Source organism: Taudactylus pleione, unplaced genomic scaffold (genome assembly GCF_031769625.1).
Source record: "Taudactylus pleione unplaced genomic scaffold, aTauple2 ptg000386l, whole genome shotgun sequence".
In the NCBI taxonomy this organism is placed as follows: Eukaryota; Metazoa; Chordata; class Amphibia; order Anura; family Myobatrachidae; genus Taudactylus; species Taudactylus pleione.
The window spans coordinates 20,289,707-20,316,708 of NW_028284787.1; the positions used below are offsets into that span (position 1 = coordinate 20,289,707).

At 42.1% G+C, this 27,002-nt stretch overlaps 1 protein-coding gene across 3 annotated transcripts in view; it reads right to left on the reverse strand.

The window, feature by feature from the left end:
- Window positions 1-27,002, reverse strand: part of FRRS1L (ferric chelate reductase 1 like) — a 118,378-nt gene that overhangs the window by 86,719 nt on the left and 4,657 nt on the right. For all 3 annotated transcript variants that reach the window (XM_088445665.1, XM_088445664.1, XM_088445666.1), the window contains exon 2: window positions 26,751-26,947. In XM_088445665.1, the coding sequence (XP_088301791.1) occupies window positions 26,751-26,943 (193 nt within the window). In that variant the 5' untranslated portion in view covers window positions 26,944-26,947. The remainder of the gene's footprint in view (window positions 1-26,750; window positions 26,948-27,002) is intronic.

Sequence of the window (27,002 nt, forward strand, 5' to 3'; positions counted from 1 at the left end):
AATGCAGCAAGATTCACTTCCAATCAGGGGGAGACTTCCACCTATCTGCCGTTGCTACCTCGTCTCATAGCTAATTCAAAGGTTTTCCTGCCTATTCAAAGTCTAAATTCCAATTCCTTTGAACCAAAACAGAAAAGGGCACACAATTGTTTACGATTTGCAGGTTCCTGACAATGATTCGGAATTTTGCAGTTAGACCACTTCCTTTGAAAATACTAGTCTCTGTGCATATTTTAATTAATTTGTTACAGACACACATACACATTTGTGCTGCAATCAGACTGAGCTGACGCAGAGCATCGTCCAACTCGCTCTTCAACAGACCATCGATGGCTAGATTGTCAGATAATAATTTGCAAGCGATCACAACCAATTATTTGACTTCGACGGTGTCATTTGTAAAAAAGTTTAAAAAATAGAAAATTGTTGTGTATGCTTCGCTTGTGTTTGTTGTTATGGAGAACGATCAGTTGAGAGGAGAACATGAACCACATACTAGTGATGGAGCTGCTGCCACCAGTCATAATGATACTAGTCATTCAACGTCATCTACAAAAGCCGATGCTCAAGGGCATAGAGGGCTTAAGTTAGAGCATCTAAAATTAAGGAACCAATATTTTACAGTGGTAAAGAAAAAACAAAGAGAAAGTTAGCTGCAGAAAGAGATAAAATTGGCAATATGTGATTCACCACACAGTGGAAAGGAAAGGCCTTTATTTATGAATGGTGGTTCTGCCTCTTATGATGATGTAAGCCCTTCTCCCTGTAGAATGTAAAAAAAATTAAAATCATTAAGGCACAGAAAGTTTAGAAATGTCACAAATCCCTGAGAGTTAAAGTGTTTCTGTAGGTGCCATGTGTGAGCCTGACCTTTCCAATACTGTACGCGAAGAGGACCCTCCTTCCACCATTTGTGCGGCCTCTGCAAATGTGGGGATGAGCAGCACAAGTCAACATGCTGACATAGAAACTGAGGATGCTGCTGTGGCAGTGCACCAGGATGAGGAGGATATTTGTGTAGCTGATGCTAATAAGGATGCTGATGATGAGGATGTTGTTTGTGTTAATCAGGCACCAGTGGATCAAGTTGTTGCCCATGATAAGAAAAAGCCATTGTCATGCCTGGGTATAATAAATCCACTTCTTATATGTGGAATTATTTCTACCCAAATCCAGACAACAATTGTCAAGCCATCTGTAGCATTTGCAAAGCCGCAGTAAGTAAAGGAAGGGACCTTAACCATCTAAGAACTTCCTCCCTGTTACATCATTTTCAGCGAGTTCATGGAACATTTTTGGGAAAATAAGAAACTGGTTCTAAAAAAATTACAACAGACAGTCCAGCATCAGTTAGCTCCCTTCCCTCAGCTAGATCCTGTCGAATCTGGACAATTGGCTGAGACAGAATCTGTTTAAAATTAAATCTGCATGACGCCATTTTGCGAATGGCAACAAGACGCCATTTTGCGACTGGCTGCCCAGTGCCATTTTAGCGAACCTCACACATAAGTACATACGGTAATGCTATTATTTAGCGTTGTGCGATTCCCACACAATAGCAAGATGTTAAAAGTCCTCATTATATAAATAAAGACAGTTACTAAAACATAATATGATCAACCCTGCAAAACACGTACCACGGTAAACTCCACAAACACGTAGCCGCAGAACACTAACTAGCGTCTTTTCTTAGTACCCCCAATACTTACACACTGCACACTTACATAAAAAGGTTCCCTAGCATTAAGGTTAATATTTAAAGTTTTCATTCATTATCAGTAATGTTGTGAAATACATGTTATTTGATATCTAAGGTTTAGTGCATGATAAGCAGACCGTGTTTGGTGTCATTCTAAACCAGTGTCTTTGCAGATTTCCGGTTCCATCGGTGAAGTTATGGATCATAGAGAGTTAGGCATTAAAATGTATCCTGTAATGCAGCCAGTTTAGATTTGTTATGCAGCAGGAAAATGGACATAAAGCTGTTGGAGGCTGGACTGTGACCATACGAATTGACCTATGAAATGTACTGTAACAAAAGAAGCAGGAAGAAGAACCAATGGAATCATGCCAAACTGTTCTATTGTATTGCCTATCTCTGTAAGAGTATATATGCAGGCTCTCTGAAACTAGATGCCAGTCATCCTTCTTTGCTGTTGACGGAGGTTTCATCTTTGATGCCGGGATCTGGATCCAGAGCACGTGCGTATGTAACGACTGTACCTTGTGATGGTATAATATGTTTGCGCTAAGTGCAATTTAGATCACAGCGTGTAACTATTTGCTTTTATGGTGAATAATAACTTTTTGTGCTTTGGAACCACAATCAAAGTCTGAAAGCAATTATTTCTTGTGCGACTCATAACGCTAAAAAGCATCAATTTTAGAGTGTATAGATAGGTCAGAATCGATTGTTGGGGGCTCGTAGTGTGAAATCACGCTACCGGTCACATGGTAACACACAGTCAGCGATCTCTCAGTAAAAGGGTGGAGGCGCCATACGCAGGAAAGAATGCATTGTGCCTTCGAATACCTGCTACCACTTTGTTGCTGAGAGTCCGCTACCCGTTATTGTGCAAGTTTAAAGGAGCGCTGATTAGAATCCAGGGACAAGGAAGGAAAAAGTTTGTTTTCCTTCGTTGATAGAATTTCATGTTAAAAGGGGAAGTCGCACAATAGCGTAAGGGTAATAATACGTTTTGTGTAGCAGTCGCATTATTGTGTATGCGACTAGTCGCACAATAGCGTATACATACAACCTGTATTGCTGCCAAGTGTTTTAAACAAAGCCGTTGAGATTACATTGTGATATTGATAGAGTGATAACATTGTTGTAAATATCTTAGACGGTGTTGCCAAAATCTGGGAGAACGTTTATTTTTCTGCGCAGGAAAAAAAGAGTGTGTAACAGTGAACGTGTGTTGGTAGGGGTAACATGTTCCCTAGTTAAGGGTATCCTAGGACCCTTAAGTGCTAGGCGCCTGGTGTCGGCCTAGTGACTCGGCAGTAGATACCGCATTCTAAGCAGATATCGGCTCTGTGTGATTGCAGCATTCAGTGATCAGTTAGGGTTATTGGGCATTGTGATTGAACCGCACAGTTGTGGCAAATTGTGATTGTGAACTGAGCAGAGGGTGGACGAAATCACTGAAAAGAGTAGGTGTTATTGGAATACCTAAATGCTAGCAGTGGAAAGTACTCAAAAAGGGATTAGGTGCGTGGAAGCAGCCTGGTTATGCTTCCATAGGTGTGAGGGCGCATCCTGTTAAAGGTAAGTGAAAGTAGCCTTGACGTTCTTTCACCGATCTAAATCTCTATTGAAAAGTTTAGCGTTATTTTCCCAAAGATGGGAGCCAAACAAATGGTAGAGATGTTAGATGATGTGCTGCTGTTGGAAGCGCTGCTTGGGTTGGGACGGCATTATTATGCATACTAGGTACGGTGCTTATGCAACTAGGTACTGTGTATAGTTTAAAATGACGAGGAAAAGTGTGAAACAGTTTCCCAGAATTGGCAGCTTTGATAAGTAGATAATGAACAATGTCCGAGATAGCATCTGTATGGTGCACTCTCTAATGAAAAAGATAAAGTATAACGATTTTTTTAAGCTATGGCAGCAGGAAGGAGATACGTGGCTCAGGGGTGTGCATGCGATGCAAGGGAGTGCGCACGCAGCGCTAAACTGCGGTGCATGTGCGCCACAAAATAGTGTCAGTAGTTCACACGCACCTATGCGGATGGGGGTGGAGGTACAGTCGATGTAAAAACTCATAAAAATGTAACTTGTACCCTCTCTTGAGTAATCACAAGGAAAATGTTTATGATGCGGATGATGAACCTGTTATTATGTCTGACATTTCCCATGCTGTACACATGTTAGATGCTCCATCACAACAAGCACGAGTGGTGGCCCCATCTTCATCAGTGGTAGTACAGGAAGTGTTAACATCCACTGCACCCATAGAGGAATTTGTTAACCCTATACGTAGCAGTAATAGACTAAATCCCCAGCCAGGTAACAAGGTCAAAGGTAACAGTGTGGCTGGTATCCATCCCACCCGGACAATAACTGTTCCCAATGGGAATCCGGATGAGAATGGTGTAGTGCCCACAAGGTAGGCAGCAATGCATTGTCCTTGGACAAGAGCTGAGCTAAATTCCATAATGAATGACTTCCCTGACCCTAAAAAGGAATTAGCAAAATTACAAAGATTTTTGAAAAATGTGGGTAATGCTCACGAGCCAACCAATAAGGATTGGCGAGTGGTGTTAAGGGCGTGTCTTCCACACAATACCGACATGAAAAAGTTTATCACAGATTGCGTATTGGAGGGAGATGGTCCCTTAACGGACGAGGATAACCAAGGTAACATTACCCGCATAATAACTCAATTGGGTGTATATTTTCCAGTAGTAGTTAACTGGAGTAAAATTTTCACCATAAAACAAAAAGATACATATTTTTTATCATCTCCTAATGTGGATTACTGATTGGGGAGAACAGAGTAAAGCGCTCAATAGCATGTCTGTCCCTTTGCAATATATGTATGTTTTTATTGTTCTTTGTTACAGTGAGTTTGTCCTACACCGGTTATAGCCTATTTACTATTTACTACTGTGGATTTTAATAAATGTCTATGTTTAGCACAATCATTTGCTTTATGATTTTCATCTGAGTTATATACGGGACCTGTAGGAGGCGCCAGAGGATCTTTTCTCTATTTACAAAACCCATACTATGCACAGCCACCATATTTCCCTCAGAATCCCTATCCACACCCACAATCTTTTTCTACCGCTCAACCCACACACCAACCTTTTCACCCATCCCACTCACGAAGGTGCTTTAACTGCAACCAAGAGGGACATGTAAGTAGGAACTGTAATGTGAAGAAAGCAGGACCTCCTAAACAGGGAGTACCTGGATATCCACATAAGGGAAATACACAGAATGCAGGAAATTTCCCACAGTCACCAGCTCCAATTGTGGCCTTTAATGCTGTATTGGAGAATGAGAGTCAACACTAGGGGTCAGGTCATACCTGTAGTCTACAGATAGTCAGGTTAACTGGAAGTACTAGGGAAGAACCGGTGATGATGGTTGATGTAGCTGGTACTAAACATCCTTTTCTTGTAGACACAGGGGCGACCAGATCAGTGATAAAATCTCCCGCTAATTTACAGGTGACCAACGAGACAGTACCAAAAATGGGTGTAATGGGTAAAGTGAAACATTCTCCTTTAACCAAATCCACAGAAGTTACTATCGGGCCATTGCATACCAGGCATTGTTTCCTCCTGGCAGCAGCGGCTCCTACTAACCTACTGGGAAGGGATTTGTTATGCAAGATGAGATGTGTCATATATTGTACCCCTGATGGTATATTCTCAGATATCCCAGAGAGAGTGGCACATGAGGTGAGGGATATATTGGACACTCCCCAAAGGTTAATGTATCACTTGTGACGTTCAGTCGGGCGGGGTAGGGTCCCTCTCCTGGGTAGAAGGACTCCTTTCTTACACACACACAGCAGCCGGGGAAACAGCACACCAGTCTAGATGCGAGTACAAGCTGGTTGGCGCCAGTCTTTATTGTACAATGTCAGAAATAACATAAAGAAAACAAACATAAATCCTAGCCCTGTCGGGGCTCTAACTTCACAAGCGACTTCCCTCACTACATGAACCTGGCAGGGCCTAATGCCCTCACCAGCAACAAAAGCACAGTACAGTCCTCATAGCTAGGTTTCCCAGGGTCTCTGAGCAGACTCCCTGTCTGCTCACCCAGGTGAGACACTCAGCCCTAAACAAACTAAGCATATGTTGGCCATTCTCAGCTGGAAGCCCTAATGAGCATGTTACCAAGCTGAAAGGCCCAAAACCTGGAGTGGCCGTGGGTGGAGCCCTTCCTCTCACCCACAACTCCCAGGACCCAAACCGGCTTTTCAAAAAGCCGAGACTCAAGCCTGCTATTACTGCAGACTTTCTCCTGGGGAAATAAACCACATAGGACAGGAATCTGGGACAAATATCCCTGTCACAGACCACTTTACCAGTGATCCTATCACACACTCTACCGGTTCAGGTAAAAATTCATCTCAGGTAGATCAAATGTTATTCCAAATTCCAGATTGACTTTGGACCAAGGATGGACAGGATACTGGATTAATGGCAAATGTAGCTCCCGTAATGGTAAATCTAAAAAACGGTAGGCAAGCTCCAAAAATTCCCCAGTACCCATTAAAAAAAGGAGGTAGAGATGAGGGTTTATCCCATAATTGAGCAATTATTACAACAGTGAATTTTAGTCCATACAGCGAGTGTTTTTCTATTTTGGCCTTGCCATTACAGGACTTAGACTCTTCCTCAAAGCCCGATCGTGTCATACACACAGAGGAATAAGCAGGCTTTCCTTAACCTTAAGGATAGTCTGACAAGAGCACCTGCATTCCATCTGATTACGAAAAACCTTTTGATTTGTATTGTACGGAAGCTAGTGTTTGTGCAGCAGGTGTCCTCACACAAAAACATGGTGATGCCAGTAGGCCCGTAGCATACTACAGTGCACAATTGGACACTGTGGCAAGATCACTCCCAACGGAGTAAGAGTCAGTAAGAGTGAGGATGTGGTACTAGGCCATGATATGATTGTCTATACTCCCCATGCTGTATCTGCTTTGCTAAACTCTGCCTAAACCAGACATGTCTCCTCAGCTAGGTTCACAAAATGGGAACTAGCCCTACTACCACCTGCAAACATCACCATCAAATGGTGCAGTACGTTAAATCCAGCAATGTATTTACCATATGTGCAACAGGATGCACAAAGGGTGGAGAGGCGCGAGTCACTGGCGGAAGGTGAGTTCTGCAGGTATATTGATGCACATGACTGTATGGAATATCTGAATCAGACCTTTACTGCAAGACCCGACATACGGGATACACCTTTAGAAAATGTAGATGTGACATTTTACACGGATGGGAGGTGTCATAGACAAACTGACACTGGAGAGTTATGTACAGGTTACGCTGTGGTAAATGACAAAGACATCATAGAGGCCGAACCTTTAGGGCCACCTCACTCGGCCCAAGTGGCGGAACTGGTGGCATTAAGGAGAGCGTGTGAATTAGCAGAAGGTAAATCTGTTAATATCTACACTAACTCTAGGTACACCTTCGGGGTGGTACATGATTTTGGTGCTCTATGGCAGGCACACCAATCACACATTCCAGACATATAAAAGGACTATTGACAGCGATCCATTGCTTAAGACAATGGCGATAATTAAGTGTAAAGCCCATACATGTGAGGATGATCCGGTGTCACTGGGCAACAACAGGGCAGACGAAACTGCAAAATAGGCAGCAGGGTTAAAAGTAACTGTGCCAATTAACCAAATAATGTTCCAAATGATTGACATGCAGAAATTAATTGAGATGCAAAATTTGTGTTCCATCCAGGAAAAGGCAGTCTGGAGGTCCAAGAGACGTGGGCAAGAGTCCTCTGGACTCTTGAGAGATGGACAAGGTAAGCCAGTGGCTCCCAAGGCGTACTACCCAAGCCTGGCTGAGGCAGCGCATGGTCTGACTCATTTGGGAAAGCAAGGTATGTGCAAATTGGTGAGAGCATAGTGGGGTGCACCGGCTTTTTCTTCTCAAGCGGAAAAGAGAGCAATGTCCTGTCTGACCTGCTTGAGGAAAAACATTGGGAAAACAATCCCTACCGAACCATCCCACATTCCTCCGACCGACGGTCCTTCTCAGGTAATACAAATTGATTTCATCCAATTACCACCCTGCAGGAATCTTAAGTATGTATTACTGTGCACTGATGTGTTTTCTAATTGGGTTGAGGCATACCTAGCTGCCACTAAAACTGCTGCATTTACTGCTAAGAAAATTGTTCAGGAGTTTGTATGCAGAAACGGTATCCCTAGATTTATTGAAACTGATAGGGGTACTCATTTCACAGGTGATGTCTTCCAAAACATGTGTAAGTTGATGGGTATTAATAGTAGACTTCACACCCCTTACCGACCGCAAGCCAGTGCCAAGGTGGAGAGGATGAATGGTACTATTAAAAACAAATTAAGTAAAATCATGGCGGAAACTGGACTGGGTTGGCCAGAAGCACTACCACTTGTCCTTCATAGTATCAGGACAACTCCTAGACCCACTCTCGATCTGTCCTCCTTTCAAATACTGTTTGGTAGACAACCTCATTTGATTATAAGTCCGCAGGAAGATTTGAAAAGTAACAACGAGGTTACTGTAAGGTATCTTATAACAATGAGTAAACAGTTAAAACAGCAACAGCAGAAACTGAAATTGTTGTCACAATTGCCTAAAACAAACTGTCATGATGTTGAACCTGGAGAATTTGTCATGATCAGAAATTTCTTGCGTTCAGGTTGTTTGACAGATCGGTGGGAAGGTCCGTAGCAGGTGTTACTGACGAGTACAACTCCTCCAACTGGTGGAGAGACAAGGCAGAATTGAAGCAGATAACGTAGACCTGTCAATTGCAAGCCTGTTCCGGGAGGGTTAAAGGTTACAGTGAGATACCGAAGCTAAAGAAATTTGTAGATCCATATTTTCAGCAATGGATTGGTCTGCTGTGGTTATCTTTGTGTTTTCTCCCAAAGTCCTCATTATCTTGCGTTGTTTCGGGATCTCTGGTTTCTGTGACGGAGGACAGAGGATGGAGAGGGGAGCTGATAGTGATATCAATGGAGTAGAGTCTGGAGTAGGAGTGCCAAATCAACCGGGGGAGTATCTGACCAAACCCAGTACAGTAATTGCTAAGAGATCTGCTATTCTGGATACTCGGAGACAGTGTGAAGGTCTATCGTCTGAGCATTATGGTATGTGTGAGTTCTGTGCGTCTGTAGTCGATGAGAGATGCATCCAACAGTGCCAACCTAAGTATAACCAGTATTGGGGTGGGTATGTTTTAGAGGATCATACCATGGTGGGCAAGGTTTTAAACCAAACTGACTATTGGGGGTGCTCTCACGTGCCTCAAGGACAGCATAATGTAGGGTTAGTGCCATTTCCATTAAATTTCTCTGAGAGTTTATAATTACAAAAAGGGAAGACACTAGATGGAAAATTTCTTAACACCAAATCACCCCATTTTAAACTCCACCAGTACAAAGTAGATAAATCACTTTTATGTTTGAACATCACCAACTCCAATGAACCAGGAAGTTGGGAGGTGACGGGGAATAACCAGACAATGACCTTCTCACTAAGAGCTGATAATAAACCTATTACGCAAAATTAGGTTGGATGGAAGACACTTCCGGTATAAATATACACTAAGTGACACCAAAGAAATGGTTGGCAGAGTACCAGAAGGGTACTGTGCCAGTGTTATACAACCAGAAACGTGTATTAGCCAGATGGGAGAACCTGACATAGGATCATTTGTTAGGGAAATGTGTTGGATGATCATGATGCATTCTATTCCTTATATTCTCCCCAATGATGTATATTTTATATGTGGAAGGAAAGCGTATAAGTGTCTCTCTCCGATTTCCGAAGGTTTGTTGTACCTGGGATGAGTAGTCCCAAAGGTTGTGACGTTTACACATGGTGAAATGCTCGGTATTCATAAAAACACACCATCACCATATCTTCACACACAGTATGAACACAGAGACAAAAGAAATATGATACCTGGTGACGAACATAAAGCCACACAGTTAATTAGTGAGACAATTGGCTTTCAAGTTTTAGTCGCATTGGATCCCACCAGGATCGCTTGGGGTACACTAATTTATAAATATATCCAAGATCTTGCTAAATTAATAGATAATATCACCGAGATGTATGATGACACGTCTAGGTATACAGGTAGGGTGTTGCAAGCTTACAAGAAAGTACTCGTGCAACATAGACTAGTGTTAAATTATTTAACAGCTGTCACTGGAGGGCATTGCGTAACTTTGGCCACCCAATTTGGTGTAAAGTGTTGCACATACATTACAAATAACACTAGTGACCCCATGGAGGTGATAGACTGGAAGATGGATGAAATTCTGCAGCTGAAATGGGAATTTCAGAAGAACCATTATGCCTCAATGGCTGAAGTAGAGGAGAAGGTAGAGGAATGGGTTTCATGGTTGAAACCAGTGAAATGGTTCTCCGGTCTAAGAGAGTGGGTCCAGGAAATGGTTGCTAGTATAGGTAAACTCCTGATCCTCATATTGGTTGTCATCATAGTATTTGGCTTAGGTGTGTTCCTACTATGTTGAAATATGGAAAATGTAAAGATAATGTAAACCAAAAGAATGAAATTTTGATGGTGGTTAGGAGTAACAATATGAATACTGAGGTAAATGTAGGACTGCATTACAACCCTGAACTAGAGTGTACCATGAGATGATGTATAAAATTTAGCCATGAAATGTGTTATTAAAATGTTATTTTAATACATCTTAAATAATGTAAGTCCAAATTTCCCTTCAAGACTTCCATTTTAGGATTGGTGCAATCCCACATCTTTCCCATGATCTCCCAAGATCCGTGGTGTGCGTAAAAGGGTAGTTTTATGTCCCTTCCTAGAGACACATTATTGATGGTTTAAGAACCACCTTGTGCCATCCCATAATATAACATTAAATAATATGTCATAATGTAAGCCTAAATTAATTTTAAAAGCAGAGTGTGATAGCATGTTGTTTGCTATCAAAGGGTGGACTGTCGAAGACAGATAATTGGCTGAGACAGAATCTGTTTAAAATTAAATCTGCACGATGCCATTTTGCGAATGGCAACAAGATACCATTTTGCGACTGGCCGTCCAGCACCATTTTAGCGAATCTCACACATAAGTACTTACGGCGATGCTATTATTTAGCGTCGTGCGATTCCCACGCAATAGAAAGATGTAAAAAGTCAGCATTATATACAGTTACTAAAACATATATGATCAACACTGCAAAACACGTACCACAGTGTACTCCACAAACACGTAGCCACACAACGCTAGCTACCCCACACTGCACACTTACATAAAAAGGTTCCCTGGCATTAAGGTTAATATTTAAGGTTTCATTCATTATCAGTAATGTTGTGAAATACATGTTATTTGATATCTAAGGTTTAGTGCATGATAAGTAGACCGTGTTTGGTGTCATTCTAAATCAAGTCTTTGTAGATTTCCGGTTCCATCGGTGAAGAAATTGGAACATGTGCCTGCAAATTATGGATCATAGAGAGTTAGGCATTAAAATGTATCCTGTAATGCAGCCAGTTTAGATTTGTTATGCAGCAGGAAAATGGACACAAAGATCTGTTGGGAGGCGGGACTGTGACCATAAGAATTGACCCATGAACTGTACTGTAACAGAAGAACCAAGAAGAAGAACCAATGGAATAATGAAACTAGATGCCAGTCATCTTTCTTTGCCGTTGACGGAGGCATCATCTTTGATGCCAGGATCTGGGTCCAGAGCGAGTGCGTATGTAACGACTGTACCTTGTGCCTTAGTATGTTAGGGACCTGCCCAACAAGAGGTTACCCGGATATGGTGGGCAGGCCCATAAGCTTGGCCAAGATTATGCCAAAAACCTCTATTGTATTTACTGCAAAATGTATTTATTTATATATAATCAGTTCATTTGGAGTTGTGCACCTGTATTTTTTCTTTGTGGATATATCAATGGTCTCCACAGGTAGCACCTCCAATTATATATATATATATATATATATATATATGTCCAGAATGTGCAGTCTGAGATCTCTTTTCTTTGTAAGCTAATTAGTGCATTGATTTGCACACCTGGGAAACCTGAGCCACTTCCCACTCAGACTAGCACTTCTACTACACTGGTTACAGCATGGAGTCTGGCAATGTAATATGCACACCAGTCAGGGCACAATATAGGTAAGTCCTGCTAATATTTAGACTGTGTAGTGCAGCTTTGGTTCATTTTTGGGGTGTGGGTCCCCCTAGATTGCTTTGCTGATCTGCTTCAGGGCACCGCAGTATAACACATTTTCCTTTAACACATTTTAATACTTCACTGTCTGTTTCCTTTATATATATGTATTTCACTTTTTATTTTTATGCTTTATATGCGGCCAGCGGCTGCTCTTAACACTTCACTTTTAGCGGTGTTTTGGGGTGGATTGGCTGGGCTAGTTTGGGGGTGTCCTGCGCTCTGGATTTGAGCCTTAGTATGTTATGGACCTGCCCGACAAGAGGTTACCCGGATATGGTGGGCAGGCCCATAAGCTTGGCCAAGATTATGCCAAAAACCTCTATTGTATTTACTGCAAAATGTATTTATTTATATATAATCAGTTAATTTGGAGTTGTGCACCTGTATTTTTTCTTTGTGGACTTGTCACTAAAGTGCTTGGTTTGTTAAACTGTGCATGTCCTTTTTAATATCCAACATAAGAGTGGGTGGGAAAGCCCATGGACAATTCCATCTTGCACCTCTATTTTTGTATTATGTGCTGTTTGGGGCATTGCTGTCTGACATATTTATAGTTTATTAAACTGCCACCCTGTCTGCCACTACTGTTTGGTAATTCTTCATAGATGTTTTTAAACTGCAGTGTGGTCGTACCTCTGATCTGCAGCTTACTTTAGCCAGCCAGCTCACTGCAGCCTTGGCCTATATTGGTGTAAAGTAGTGAAAACAATATTGTGAGCTTTGATGTGGTTAAAATTGACTGGAAATGCCTAAAAATAATTGTTATGAAGCTTAATAATACTGTAGGAACAAAAACAGGCTTAAATTTTGAGATTTTAGCTGTTTTTATAATTTTTTTAAAAAAATACAGTTCCAAAACCAATACACGCAAGGGCGGTTTTCCAAAACAAATCCAGATCCAAAGCATGAAGGACATAGATCCAAAACTAGCAAAAATGGTCTGGCACACATCGCTATTATGAATGGAATAGCTTCTAATCCACTGTGGTCTGTTTCTATGATGTCAATTGAATGATGCTTTCTATAAAGTCACCATTATATGAATAGAATAGCTTCTAATATGCAGTGGTTTCATTAGAAACCACAGTGAAATAGAATAGAAACCACTGCCAAATAGAACACTCCATGGCGGGTTGTCATTTAGAAACAACCAGGGGTCAACGAGGGTTTCAGTTTAGACATCAAGACTGATATTTAGTAAATGCTGTCAATTAGACATAGAAACAGTGGTTTCTAAATGACACCAAGGGACAAATGTAAAAGGGTCCGAGTTTCTGAGCTGGACAAACTCGCACATGTAAAGATGCAAGTTTTTCCCAATACTCGGCAGATGCCATAGCTTGCGACTTGTGAGTTTGAGGCTATTACATTGTATGAGTCCGTGCAAGTTTTTTCATATGGAAACTCACACCAGGTAGTGCAGTGAGATCCATAAAGGATTCTGGGCCTGATTCAGACCCACTCGCGAGCGGCTGTCCGCTCGCAAGTGGGTCGATGTTATGGACTGAGCATGCGCACGACGGAGGGAGCTCCGTCGTGCGCATACGCCAGACGCGACGAGTGAAGGAAAGTCCTTCGCTCGTTGTGTCCGATCAAAGGGGGCGTGCTGTCAATGTTGATTGACAGCACGCCCCCTTTGGTGGGCGTGCCGGGGGCGTGCCTCCCTGACGGGGGCGTTCCCACGGGAACGCCTCCCGTCAGAAGCCGGCCCACTGACATCACTAGTGATGTCAGTGGGAGTGATTTTGGCTCTGATAGAGCCAAAATCACTCCGGAGCTTGCGGTTGAAAACCTCAACCGCAGGCTCCGGCTCGCAAATTCGATGGTCGCGATGGTCTCGACCATCGCGACCATCACAATGCACGCTCGTATAGCCTGTGGGTGGTGACCCACAGCTATACGAGCGTCCAGGAGGACGCTCCATGAAAATGGAGCCCGGCCCTCATTCAGAGCGTGCGCTCTGCTCAGAGCGTACGGCTCTGAATGAGGGCCTCTGTCTGTAAAAAAGCAGGAAAGTATAAAATGATTTTTTTTTTTTTCTATTAAAAAGACGTGCGGTCCCCCCACACAATGACTACCAGCACCGGGCTCTGTGAGCTGGTCCGGGTTGTGAAAATACAGGGGAATAAAATGAGTAGGAGTCCCCCATATTATCCACAACCAGCACCACACTCTTTCTAGTGAGGGTGTATTGCCGCACCCATGGGACCCTTTCAACATGTCCCCTGGCCAAAGCTTTCATCACCACCTTGCTAGTCAGCCTAGGCCGGGGATCCCTGGGGAGGTCCAGGCCCAGGCTGATAGCCCGGGACTATTCCCCACACCCCTGGATGCGGTAGGTGTGGGGTTAATAAATGATTTGATAAATAGTTTGACTATTGTCTTTTACAGGAGGATTACAAGTCCCAGCAAAGCTGCCCTGCTTGCTGGTACTTGTAGAATCACTAAATACCAGCAAGCCTGGGCATTATGGGCCCGCTGTTAGTTGTAGTTCTCCTGTCAAAGAAATAGTCTAAGAACCACAAGACACACACCGTGATAATAAGCACTCTTCAGTAGTGATGTCAGTAGGAGTGATTTTGGCTCTGATAGAGCCAAAATCACTCCAGGGCTTGCGGCAGCGAGACCCTACCGCAGGGTCTCGTCGCAAGCCCGATGGTCGCGATGGTCTTTGAGCCAAGTCTGTTCATATGCTAATGTGGACCCTGATAAACTTGTTTTGGGACCTGTCTCTGGGATAAGGGATGACGGATTACATTTATATATATTTTGGTTTTAGCTGTATAAGGAATTAATATTCTATATTTTGTGATTATTATACTATATGTTGATTTTAATATACACACTGTAAGACAGGCTTTCTTGCTTATTATATAGATGTATACATTTGTCTCCACATACAGTATGTGCCTCTGCTTTCTCCCCTTTATAGGTCTACCTCTGTCCCGCCTTCTGTGTGTCTGTATTTGTCTCATCCCTTTTTGTGAATATTTCTGACCTCCTCTTTTTGTATCTGTCCTTGTCCTTATATTTTATTGTGTGTCCATCCCTGAGTATTTCAATTGTCAACCATTGTACATTATGGGCCCAACTCAGAAGTGAATGCTGCTGCATCCACTCTTGTATCTGTTACTGGATTTGCAGCTCCAATAATATGCAAATGCTAGTTTATGCTGAGAAATCTGATATTAAGCAATCCACATGAGACTCCATTTTGTAACAAGATGGAGTATGCCTTTAAGGTATTTAAAACTTTAAATGCAGAACAGTAGAAAATTATTTTGCCAGTCTTTGAATTTTGGTAGACCTTGAGCTCACCAGATTGTGTCGAACAAGATAAGCTTATGAATAGAGATGTATTATAAACTGTTATGCCTGTTTCTCATAAAAGTTCCCCCTAAAAGACTCCCTTTACAAACCTTGGGGAACAATAGATTCTTGTACTTACTGATACTATGCATGTTACATTTTATTCTGAACAACCTTCTTCTGTAAGAAACGTTATAAGACATGGTGATTATCTAAACACCAGAGAAGGGGATTTTGGGATTTGTTAATAACAACTTTGTCAACCAATCTATATCCCAAAAGTACGGTCATTGTGTGCCTAGAATTACTCCTAAATATTGGATTTAGGAAACCCGGATACACATATTGGGTTTAGGAAACCCGGACATACATATTGGGTTTAGGAAACCCGAATACACATATTGGGTTTAGGAAACCAGCACACACAGAATAGGGTTTTAGTAAAACCCACATGGCAGGGTTTAGGAAAGCCACAGAAATGGGTAATGCAGACAGCAAACACCTGTCCAACTGTCAAACCCCCATGGATATTACACATATAGTGTTAGGTCCTGGGGCGACAGAAGGAATATCTAAACATTTTAAAAAGGCTGGCATTCACAGAGATGGCACGCTTGACCAGATTAAATTACAACAGATACGTAAGTTACATGGCTCCAACATAAAACGTAAAAAACTTGAAGTTACTCTATTGAATTGGATAAACGTGTCAGAACAGATATTGTTAGAAAGAGAGTCACAAGAAATTGAAGAAGAGATAGCAAGTATGCCCCTTAAAGATTGTCTTGAAAGAAACATTGTAAGAACAGTAAATCCAAATAGTTCAGTGAGTAATGTTGTTGCTAAGCGAGGATGGAGATGCCCTAACACAGATTGTCAAGCATGAAATGACCCCAAAACTCAGACTTATAGCCCAGGAAGGATACCAGGAGTTGGGATAAGGATAATAAATCCATAGACCCCAGTATGAAACATACATGGAAATGTGAATGTCCCCAAATTAAAGTGTGGAGAGAAATAAATTGTAATGTTTGCAAATGTAATAGAGACAGTAAAGTCTCACCCTCAGCACCACTCTCCTCTGAAGGAGCAGTTTGTAAAATACCTGAAATAAAACCATCGACAGGATAATATCCTGTACTTACCCAGACAACACTGGGACTGGGAGATCAACCTGCTAGGCAAGTTCACTGGTATAAACCGTGGACTCCAACAGACTAAATGGCCTTAGCAAGGGATATACCTAAATATAAATAAAGACCCTATGGGATTTGCACATTATATAAGACACCTGCAAGTCTTTTACACTGCCACATGGTTAGATATAGAACAGATGACTAAAACTATAATGGGTCATTTTGAAGCTGATCAGATAGCACGACAGGTAGCCCGCAGAAATGATGCAGAAATAGCAGATCCAAATGATAATCGCAAAAAAGAAGTTGTTAGTGGGGAAGAATGGATAATAAAATGTGATACGTATTGTGCAAACAAGGTTAATAATATGCCTTCACAGGATACTCCACAAGGGCGTATCCAGTCTGTCACTGATTACTATCAGCAATGTAGACAGACGCATGAGGATTATGGGGAACATTTGCAAAATGCAAGAGATGTGAGAATGTTTAAAAATTCATTCTTAAGCGGCTTAAATTTTGATTTGCTTAAAACCCTTAAAATTAGCCGCCCAGAGTTACAGCCTATTTATGTTGTTCAGTCAACTGGGACACGCCCATTAGGCACAGTTCTGGTGCATGTTTAAAAAGCCAACAACACCAGCTGCTGCTTCAGCAATACCTAATGTTAAAATTAGCAAAAGAACCTATGTTTGTAACAGAAATGAATTGTGTTTTCACTGTATGCAACCAGAACACATTAAGAGAGACTGTCCTCAGCTCAGTGAACCCAGTAGAACACAAAGGTAAACAAGCATAGCAGGATAGCCCCCAGAATCACAGACCTCTCAATATGACCAGTCAGAGTCCCGAAATATATTGTACCCATCTGGGGCTGCTAAAAATGTTATTCCGTTCAAATTAATCTCATGAGAACGTTTGACCTCCTTTGTAGTCCCGGTCACTGGCCTGGATGGTCAAATGCAGTATTTACAAAAGACAAATCCATTGCAGATTATTGTAAATAATGGTGTAATAGTCTCAGATGACTGCCCACTGAATTTTTTAGAGGGAGATTTCTGGTCAGCATTAAATACTACAATAACATACAATAAACATACAAAGATGGGGAAGTGACTTTAGCTCATTAATGTTAACACTGAAAGTCTATACTGAAATGAGATGTTTGCTAAAGTCCCTGATATGTTATGGGCACAAAGTAAAATAGATATTACACTTAAAGCTAACATGTGTGGCTAGTTAAACAACACCCTTTAAGATCAGATCAAGTAACCAATTAGGTAGAAGGTTACTGGTATAATACACTAACAATACCTAATCTGCACACCTTTTTGATTGGCATACCACCAACCTCATAGTGTTACTGCCTGTTAGTCCCTAACAAAAGAAGCAGTATTTTTAGTCTAAACTGCCACAAGGGTGTGCTGCAAGTTTTAATATTAAAAGATTGGTTGTTTGCCAGTGCAATCATAGTCGTTAAGTTAAGTGATAAGTCATGACTCTAACTCACATGTTCAGGGGGTCCTTGAACAATCACATGGAAACTCTTATCACCTAGACACTGTAAACTGCTGACAAAATGTTAGGACACACCTTAACCCTTATAATAATGGTTGAATCCTGCATTTGCAGGTTTCAAAAGATGGGAGAGAATAGTGATAAAATAGCAGTAAATAGTGACAGTGTCAAGGAGGACACTGAAAATATACAAACTTTTTATTTTCCTAATCATGATTGTATTGAACTAATGAAGCAGGAATCATTGTCCTTATTTAACATTTTAAATGTTTATTTTAAAGGCGGAGTTCTATACACATGATATGTTGGCTACGTCAGAGCCTGTCTACTGCATTCCAGTTATCCCAAAGGCTTGTAGTGATAAAAATTAGGATACACTTGAGAGACCACACCCGAAGTTGAAGACAATAGACTGGTAGACCAGGCCGCACGTGCTGCTGCCATAAGTCACTACTCCCAAGGGCAACCCACTTATGTGGTAGATCCCATCCCTAAGATTGACTTAAGTACCCTCACAAAGCTCCAGGTACAAGTTCCAGAAGCTGAGAAAAGCAAAGCTAGGAGCTGAAGATATGATGAGTGGGGGGAAGGTCAACGTTTAGGTCTACCAAAAACACTTTACCCAGTTATGGCCCAGATAATACATGGTGAGGTGCACTTGGGGAAGGATACAATGGTGGCTATCACCAACCGTAATTGGATAGCTCCGGGTTATGCACAGACAGCACAGGCGTTTATAACAGGAAGCCTAATATGTGCATTGGACAATCCGGGTAAGACTGTCCCAACCCCTTTGAAAAGTGCTTCCCAGACTCAGTGTTCCTTACAAAGGATACAAATTGATTTTATACCACCGCCCAAATGCTCTGAATGTGATGTCCTCTTGTACGAGCCTCATCAGTCACTAGAGGGCAGGCGTGTTGGATGGCAGATGCAAAGACAATGGCCAAGGTAATTAAGAAAATCATGATTAAGGTCATCTGGTATGGTGTACTATTTATCAGTCTTACAGAAACAATTACCTAAAATACATAGGTGTTTTTTTTCTATTCCAGTCCTTTATCTTGATACAGGTATCCACTGTTTACAACCAGGAGATTGGATGATAATTTGGAAATATACCAGGAAGGCTATTGAGCCCAGATTTGAAAGTTTATTCCAAATCCTGATGAGTACACTTATTTCAGTTAGAATTCATGGGACAGACAGCTGAATATATGTCTCCAATTGCAAAGTCTTCATCCGAGGAGAGTTGGAGTAATTTGATATTGTGAATAGATATTCGTTTCTAGGCCCCAAGTCTGACAAAGGCTTGTGGAAATGTATATTTTGTTTTGGTTTGTTAAAAGTTTTAAAGCTAAAATAAAACTTATGAGTTGTTATCACAAGTATTAAGCTGAGTAACTGCATATATAGGCCCTCATTCAGAGCCGTACGCTCTGAGCAGAGCGCACGCTCTGAATGAGGGCCGGGCTCCATTTTCATGGAGCGTCCTCCTGGACGCTCGTATAGCTGTGGGTCACCACCCACAGGCTATACGAGCGTGCTTTGTGATGGCCGCGATGGTCAAGACCATCGCGACCATCGAAATTGCGAGCCGGAGCCTGCGGTTGAGGTTTTCAACCGCAAGCTCCGGAGTGATTTTGGCTCTATCAGAGCCAAAATCACTCCCACTGACATCACTAGTGATGTCAGTGGGCCGGCTTCTGACGGGAGGCGTTCCCGTGGGAACGCCCCCATCAGGGAGGCACGCCCCCGGCACGCCCACCAAAGGGGGCGTGCTGTCAATCAACATTGACAGCACGCCCCCTTTGATCGGACACAACGAGCGAAGGACTTTCCTTCGCTCGTCGCGTCTGGCGCATGCGCACGACGGAGCTCCCTCCGTCGTGCGCATGCTCAGTGCATAACATCGACCCACTTGCGAGCGGACAGCCGCTCGCGAGTGGGTCTGAATCAGGCCCATAGTTTTATATGAAGAGATGAAGCAGTAACAATATTTAGACTGTATAGTATGTTCACTATATAGAAGCTATAGCCAAATTGATTGATAGTGTTACAAATGAAATATTTGATGTGCTTAAGATGATCACTAATGAACTGCAATTTAAAGTAAAGGTTATAGGACAATTTAGACTGATCCTTGAGTACCTTACAGCTGCTTGATAAGATATGCAGCTTATAGTGAGACTAGCCTGCTTTAATATATATAGCTGATAACCTTTCTAACCTGATACATGAAAACATGAAGAAAATCAAGGAACTAAAAGACCAGTTTAGAAAAGTACATAATGATCCAGAGTATGATCTTGATGGTGAAGGATGGTTTTCTTGGCTAAACCCAGCTTATTGGTTCTAGGGATTTGGTGGATGGATATCCGGAATCCTTTTCCTCATTGCTAAGGGTTTAGCTCTGGTCGTAATCATTTATATTGCTGTTAAAGTTGCCATTTTTCTCATTAAGAAGTCACTTACACTTAATTGTTGTTTTCCAAGGAAAACATGCCACAATCCCTGATGCAGACTCAAGTCTATGATAACATCTATACTCAAGACAACATTCCAAGCTGCACCATTTGTGGAACCAGCCTCTTTGAGGATGACAAGAAAACATGTGGACAATGCAAGAGTACCATCATTTCCCTGAATATTCATGACAAGATGGCCAAGATAATAAACAATTAGAGACTGAGGACCGTGGGCTTGCCATAGCAGGGAACGGGTCATCCTATGTAAAAGTGTTTTTAGAATGGCTTATATGTATAAGTACCTGTTGGAATATGCAAGAACATGATCCTGTTAGGTAGATAGTATAGGGAAAAGTTGTGAATAAGAGATGGGGAATGAGAAATCTGATATTAAGCAATCCACATGAGACTCCATTTTGTAACAAGATGGAGTATGCCTTTAAGGTATTTACAACTTTAAATACAGAACAGTAGAAAATTATTTTGCCAGTCTGAGTTTTAGTAGACCTTGAGTTCACCAGATTGTGTCTAGCAAGATAAGCTTATGAATAGAGATGTATTCTAAACTGTTATGCCTGTTTACCATAAACCTCTTGCCTAAAAGACTAGCTTTACTAACCTTGGGGAACAATAGATACTTGTACTTACTGATACATTGATACAACTTAAAAAGATACCTCGATCAAGAAGTTTGACACACATAACATAAGCATTGCTTAATGCTAGACTGTTGAGGATCCTGTCTTGGATATATCAAAACCTTCCCCTGGCATAGTAGTGAATAAGCAATCCCTGAAACACCTATTTTCAGCATCTCTGCATGCTGTAACACTGCCAGTTATCCTTCAAATGCCACAATCGCTGCACCATCGACACTTGCACCAACTTTATGGCAGGTGCAGTTTTTCCATCAGAACTTTGCCTCTGTGGCTGCTGCTCCGTGTGCAGTCACTTTCACTGACATTTTTGGTGCGCACACTTTGTGTAACAATTGCTCAACTACTTAAACACTGGCATTCGCTCAAATTGCATGCACCTCTGAATCAGGCCCAATGGGGCTTATTCATCATGCACAAACAAATACCATTAGTGCAGATGCTAATGGTGTTTCAGATACCGCTGGTTAGGGATTCCTTATTGAATATTTTGCATGCACTAAGGGACTAAAGGAGAAAAAGGGGGTTATTCAGCAGAGGATAGAATTGCAAAGCCACATACAAGCAGCTTTGCAATTCCGCCCTTGCTAAAAAGTAAATGCAACAGGTGTCCACTACCTCTTGCTGCATCTGCGATCCCAGCTCTGCAACCAGGATCGTAGCCTGAGATCACCATTGCGACCATCGCAACCAGGTTGCTTCTTTGGCTAGGCTGCGTTAGCTGAAATTTACTGGCCGTCGGAACTGGACAGCCGAGTCCAGGAAGTCTGCGTATTTGTTCAAATAAAGCTGGAACACATTCATTTTAGACACGCAATTACATAGGGCCTGATTCTGATATTTACGCAATGCAAATATTTACTCAGATTGAGCGATTGCAGCACTGTGCACCTACAGCTAATGTACTGCGATTGAGCTTGTAGAGAGGATTCACTCGCAAAGTGAGTGACAGGTAGTCAGCATTTGGGGAAGGTAACGGGGGTGATTAGAAAAACGCAGACATGTCTGACCGTTTAAATGTCGTTTCATCCCATTCATGGGAGGGCGTGCATAAATTAGCCATTGCAATCTCCTTTGCAGCATAAGAGCGCTCAGCATGTCAGGAGAGCTGCAGTGTTTGAGGCAGTTCAGACATGACTTATAAGCTGTGTGACTGACCAATTTGCATTGACGTTACCGATGTTTACGCAAAAACCTATATAAAATAGAAACTGTATTCTCATTTTTTTTTTAAAAATCGCTATAGTAGAATAGAGTTAGGGTTAAGCTAGGTACATACTATACAATGAATCGTACATTCCTATGCGGATCGGAATGTTTTATCGTACACATCATTTAGTGTACATGCCCGATCCATCGATCACGAAGGTCGCTCATCGTGCGCAATATATTATTACATTGCATCATTCCACTGCTTGGTCGCACTGTTGTATTGTTGTACCCGGCCTTACTGCCTTGTTACTACTTACAGATGCGCCCAGTTACATTGTGGCTGATCGCGCAACAAACGTGCGCTCGCATCGGACCATGTAATTCCCCTGCACACGCTACGGTACACTATGGCGCACCATGCATTCCTAAGGAGGAGCGTAAGCAGTGTGTGTATCCGCTCACGGGCATGAGTCTTGTGATATGTATGGCGCAATTTGCCATGCCAGCAGCAAGGATATACTGTAGCTGGGCATATCTGTAAATTGGCTTCGCCATAAAAAAACATGGGTAGGTCTTCGCCTTCAGTAATCCTTTGATTTCACCATCACAAAAAAAGCCCTATTGGGAATTCTCGCCAGTAAGTAACTTTTTATTCAATTCACTTTATTTACCAAGCCCATAATTGTGTTATCTGAAAATGTATAGTAATGTGCGAATTGCGGGACAGCCATAATGGTCTCTCAATTCTGGTAACTCTTACTGGTATGGTTTATTAAGAGTGCCAGAAACAGGTTGATTAGACAGAGAGAGAGTATACTGTGCACGGCATGTGCCACTGTCCTCCCAACTTGTGCACAGACCCTTCCCACTGTCAATCAACTAAGATGTAATATGAGAAGAAATCTGGTCTTGGACCTGAACGGTGGCTATGCCCAGAGGGACTGGAAGGGTAGGGAACCACATAGAAAGCAGCAAGAAAGTGACCATCCCTTCCGGCAAACTCCTGAGAATTAAACTTGCCCTTAACCCTCATCTTGACTAAGGGGTAACAGCAGCCCCTTGCTTACCACATTGTCAGTTCATCTGTGGATGTCACACAGAGTGTGAATTAAAATAAATGCAGTAAGTCAGTGACTTGAAGAAGAGCTACAGTGAAACGTAAAATATATATACAGTCAGGTCCATAAATATTGGGACATTGACAGAATTTTCATATTTTTTCCTCTATTCACCACCACAATGGCTTTGAAATGAAACAAACAAGATGTGATTTAACTGCAGACTTTCAGATCTAATTTGAGGGTAATTACATCCAAATCAGGTGAACGGTGTAGGAATTACAACGGTTTCTATATGTGCCTCCCACTTTTTAAGGGGCCAAAAGTAATGGGACACACTAAACAATCCTAAATCTAACTTTCACTTTTTAATACTTTGTTGCAAATCCTTTGCAGGCAATTACAGCCTGAAGTCTGGAACGCATAGACATCACCAGACGCTGGGTTTCATCCCTGGTGATGCTCTGACAGGCCTCTACTGCAAATGTCTTCAGTTCCTGCTTGTTCTTGGGGCATTTTCCCTTCAGTTTTGTCTTCATCAAGTGAAATGCATGCTCAATCGGATTCAGGTCAGGGGATTGACTTGGCCATTGCATAACATTCCACTTTTTATCCTTAAAAAACCCTTTGGTTGCTTTTGCAGTATGCTTCGGGTTATTGTCCATCTGCACTGTGAAGCGCTGTCCAGTGAGTTCTGAAGCATTTGACTGAATATGAGCATATAATATTGCCTGAAACACTTCAGAATTCATTCTGCTGCTTCTGTCAGCAGTCACATCATCAATAAATACAAGGGAACCAGTTCCATTGGCAGCCATACATGCCCACGCCATGACACTACCACCACCATGCTTCGCTGATGAGGTGGTATGTTTTGGATCATTAGCAGTTCCTTTCCTTCTCTTCTCTTCCCATCACTCTGATACAAGTTGATCTTTGTCTCATCTGTCAATAGGATGTTGTTCCAGAACTGTAATGGCTTTTTTAGATGTTGTTTGGCAAACTCTAATCTGGTCTTCCTGTTTTTGTGGCTCACCAATGGTTTGCATCTTGTGGTGAACCCTCTATATTCACTCTTGTGAAGTCTTCTCTTGATTGTTGACTTTGAGACATATACATCTACCTCCTGGAGAGTGTTCTTGATTTGGCCAACTGTTGTGAAGGGGTTTTTCTTCACCAGGGAAATAATTCTTTTGTCATCCACCACAGTTGTTTTCCGTGGTCTTCCGGGTCTTTTGGTGTTGCTGAGCTCTCTGGTGCGTTTTTTCTTTTTAAGAATGTTCCAAACAGTTGATTTGGCCACACCTAATGTTTTTGCTATCTCTCTGATGAGTTTGTTTTGATTTTTCAGCCTAATGATGGCTTGCTTCACTGATAGTGACAGCTCTTTGGATCTCATATTGAGAGTTGACAGCAACTGATTCCAAATGCAAATGTCACACCTAGAATCAACTCCAGACCTTTTACCTTCTTAATTGATAATGAAATAACGAGGGAATAGCCCACACCTGTCCATGAAATAGCTTTTGAGTTGATAGTCCCATTACTTTTGGCCCCTTAAAAAGTGTGAGGCACATATTGAAACTGTTGTAATTCCTACACCGTTCACCCGATTTGGATGTAATCACCCTCAAATTAAATCTGAAAGTCTGCAGTTAAAGCACATCTTGTTTGTTTCATTTAAAAACCATTGTGGTGGTGAATAGAGGCCAAAATCTGAAAATTCTGTCAATGTCCCAATATTTATGGACCTGACTGTAATTATGTTTTTTTTTTTTTTTTTTCCCCCATGGGAGTTAACGGAGATATCAATTTCAACAAGTATACTAGTATTTGGCAAACCTAGCAAATGGTTTCTTTTAATGCTGACATAGGGGTAGAAACTTTTTTTTACATTAAAACATTTATTGTGTCTGGGGGAAGCAGGGGGAAGTACTGTACATGGCCAAAGAGATCATTCGAGGATTGCATCTGGGCAACACATAACTAACTAGGACATTTCAAAAACATCTTATGGAAGTTTTGATTTGTTTGTTGGAGATAGAGGTAATGTCAAGTAAAGAAAGTAGAGATTGGCCTCGACTCATATCCAAAGCAACAAACTTCATTACTCAACTACAGATTATGATATAAAATTGGAGCATTAGTTATACATTAACATTTAATAAAGTTAGATGCATTAGTGATTAGTCTCTTAGCAAGTGACTATAAAACACATACTCTGTGAGAGGTATACGTTTATGATGCCGGTGGTCACAATGTCGACCGCTGGCATCTAGACTAAAGAATCCTGGCAAGGGTTAACTAACCTATGCCGGGAGACCGGCGCCCGTCATTCCGAACGAAGGGATGCCGGGCACCGAGTGCGGACAGCCGCGGGGGGAGGGTTAGGTTTAGGGTTCTCAGGGGGGACTTATGGATAGGCACCCCCCCGGGAGGTTAGGTTTAGGCTAGGGGGAGGGAGGGTTAGGCACCACCGGGGGAAGGTTAGGGTTAGGCATACCCCCCCGGGGGACTTAAGTTTAGGCAGCGGGGAAAGGGGGGGGTTAGGTTTAGGCACAGGGGGGGAGGTTAGGGGAGGGCACCCTAAAGGAGGGTTAGGGTTTAGAGTTAGGTTAGTAAGTACTTACCTTCTAGACGATCGGGATTTCCTTCCATGTCGGGCTGGCGCTGCCGGGATTTGAACCACCGGCCATGCGGCCGGCGTTGTATCATACTGAATCCCTGTGAGATGCTCATTAAGGGGCTGATTCTGAGTTGGACGCAAAGTGACTGTTTTTGCATGATGCAGCAACAGCCATATTTACTACTTTACGCTAATGCGAGTTTCCGTAAGACTGAGAAGAGCAGTGTGACTTCAAGATAAAAGCCACACCGCCCACTGTTTTTCCTTCCACAGCTACAACTGCCATCATTAGTTTCAGCACTTGCACCTGCTTCTTGCAACGTACAAGAGATCCATCATAAAGAGTTGTTCCTTTTCCTGTATTGACTCTAGCTCTATGCCCATGACACTCCAATGACACTTCCATGATAGCGATTCAATTCAGAGCGATGCTGAATAGCTCCGGGAGGGAGTTCTGGGAGCGATTTAATTCAATGCGCTGTTTGCTTAATTGAAAAGAGGTTAAGTCGGAGAATGCCGGTTCTCGCGACTTAACCTAGGTGTTTAGTCGCGAGAACCAGCATTCTCCGACTCTCATCGCAGCACTAAGCAGGAAAAAACAGCCGCGCGGCCGTCACTTTAGTCAGATTTCTCGTCGCACCCTCAGAAGGGTGCGCGAAGAAATATGGAGCTTCATCTGACTCAGAATCAGCCCCTAAGTACAAATGTGCATAAAAGTAATTAGAACCAGGTAGGAACTTGCACCATCTGTAAACAATGCCCTAGGTCAGTCAGATAATTAATGGTATGTCATTGTTAGCACTTTGAATCTCAAAGACATGATATTATTAACCAACAGTTTTACAGTAAAAAAAAAAAATTAGTTATTTCCTGACCTTCTTCAGAGAGATACCTCAAGTCATAAAACTCAGATGCAAATGTGCCATAAGTGTCCTCATGTTTCTCATCCAGAGCTGAATCTCCCTGGTCCTTACGGTTTCCCCTCGCTGCACTTTCATCTGCTGGGCTAGCCCTGGTGGATAATAAAAAGAGTAGCCAACCCCCAAAACGTAGACACCTTAGAATCATGGCACTAAATGAAAGAAAAAAATGAAATATAATAATGTCTAAAAGAGAAAATACAACAT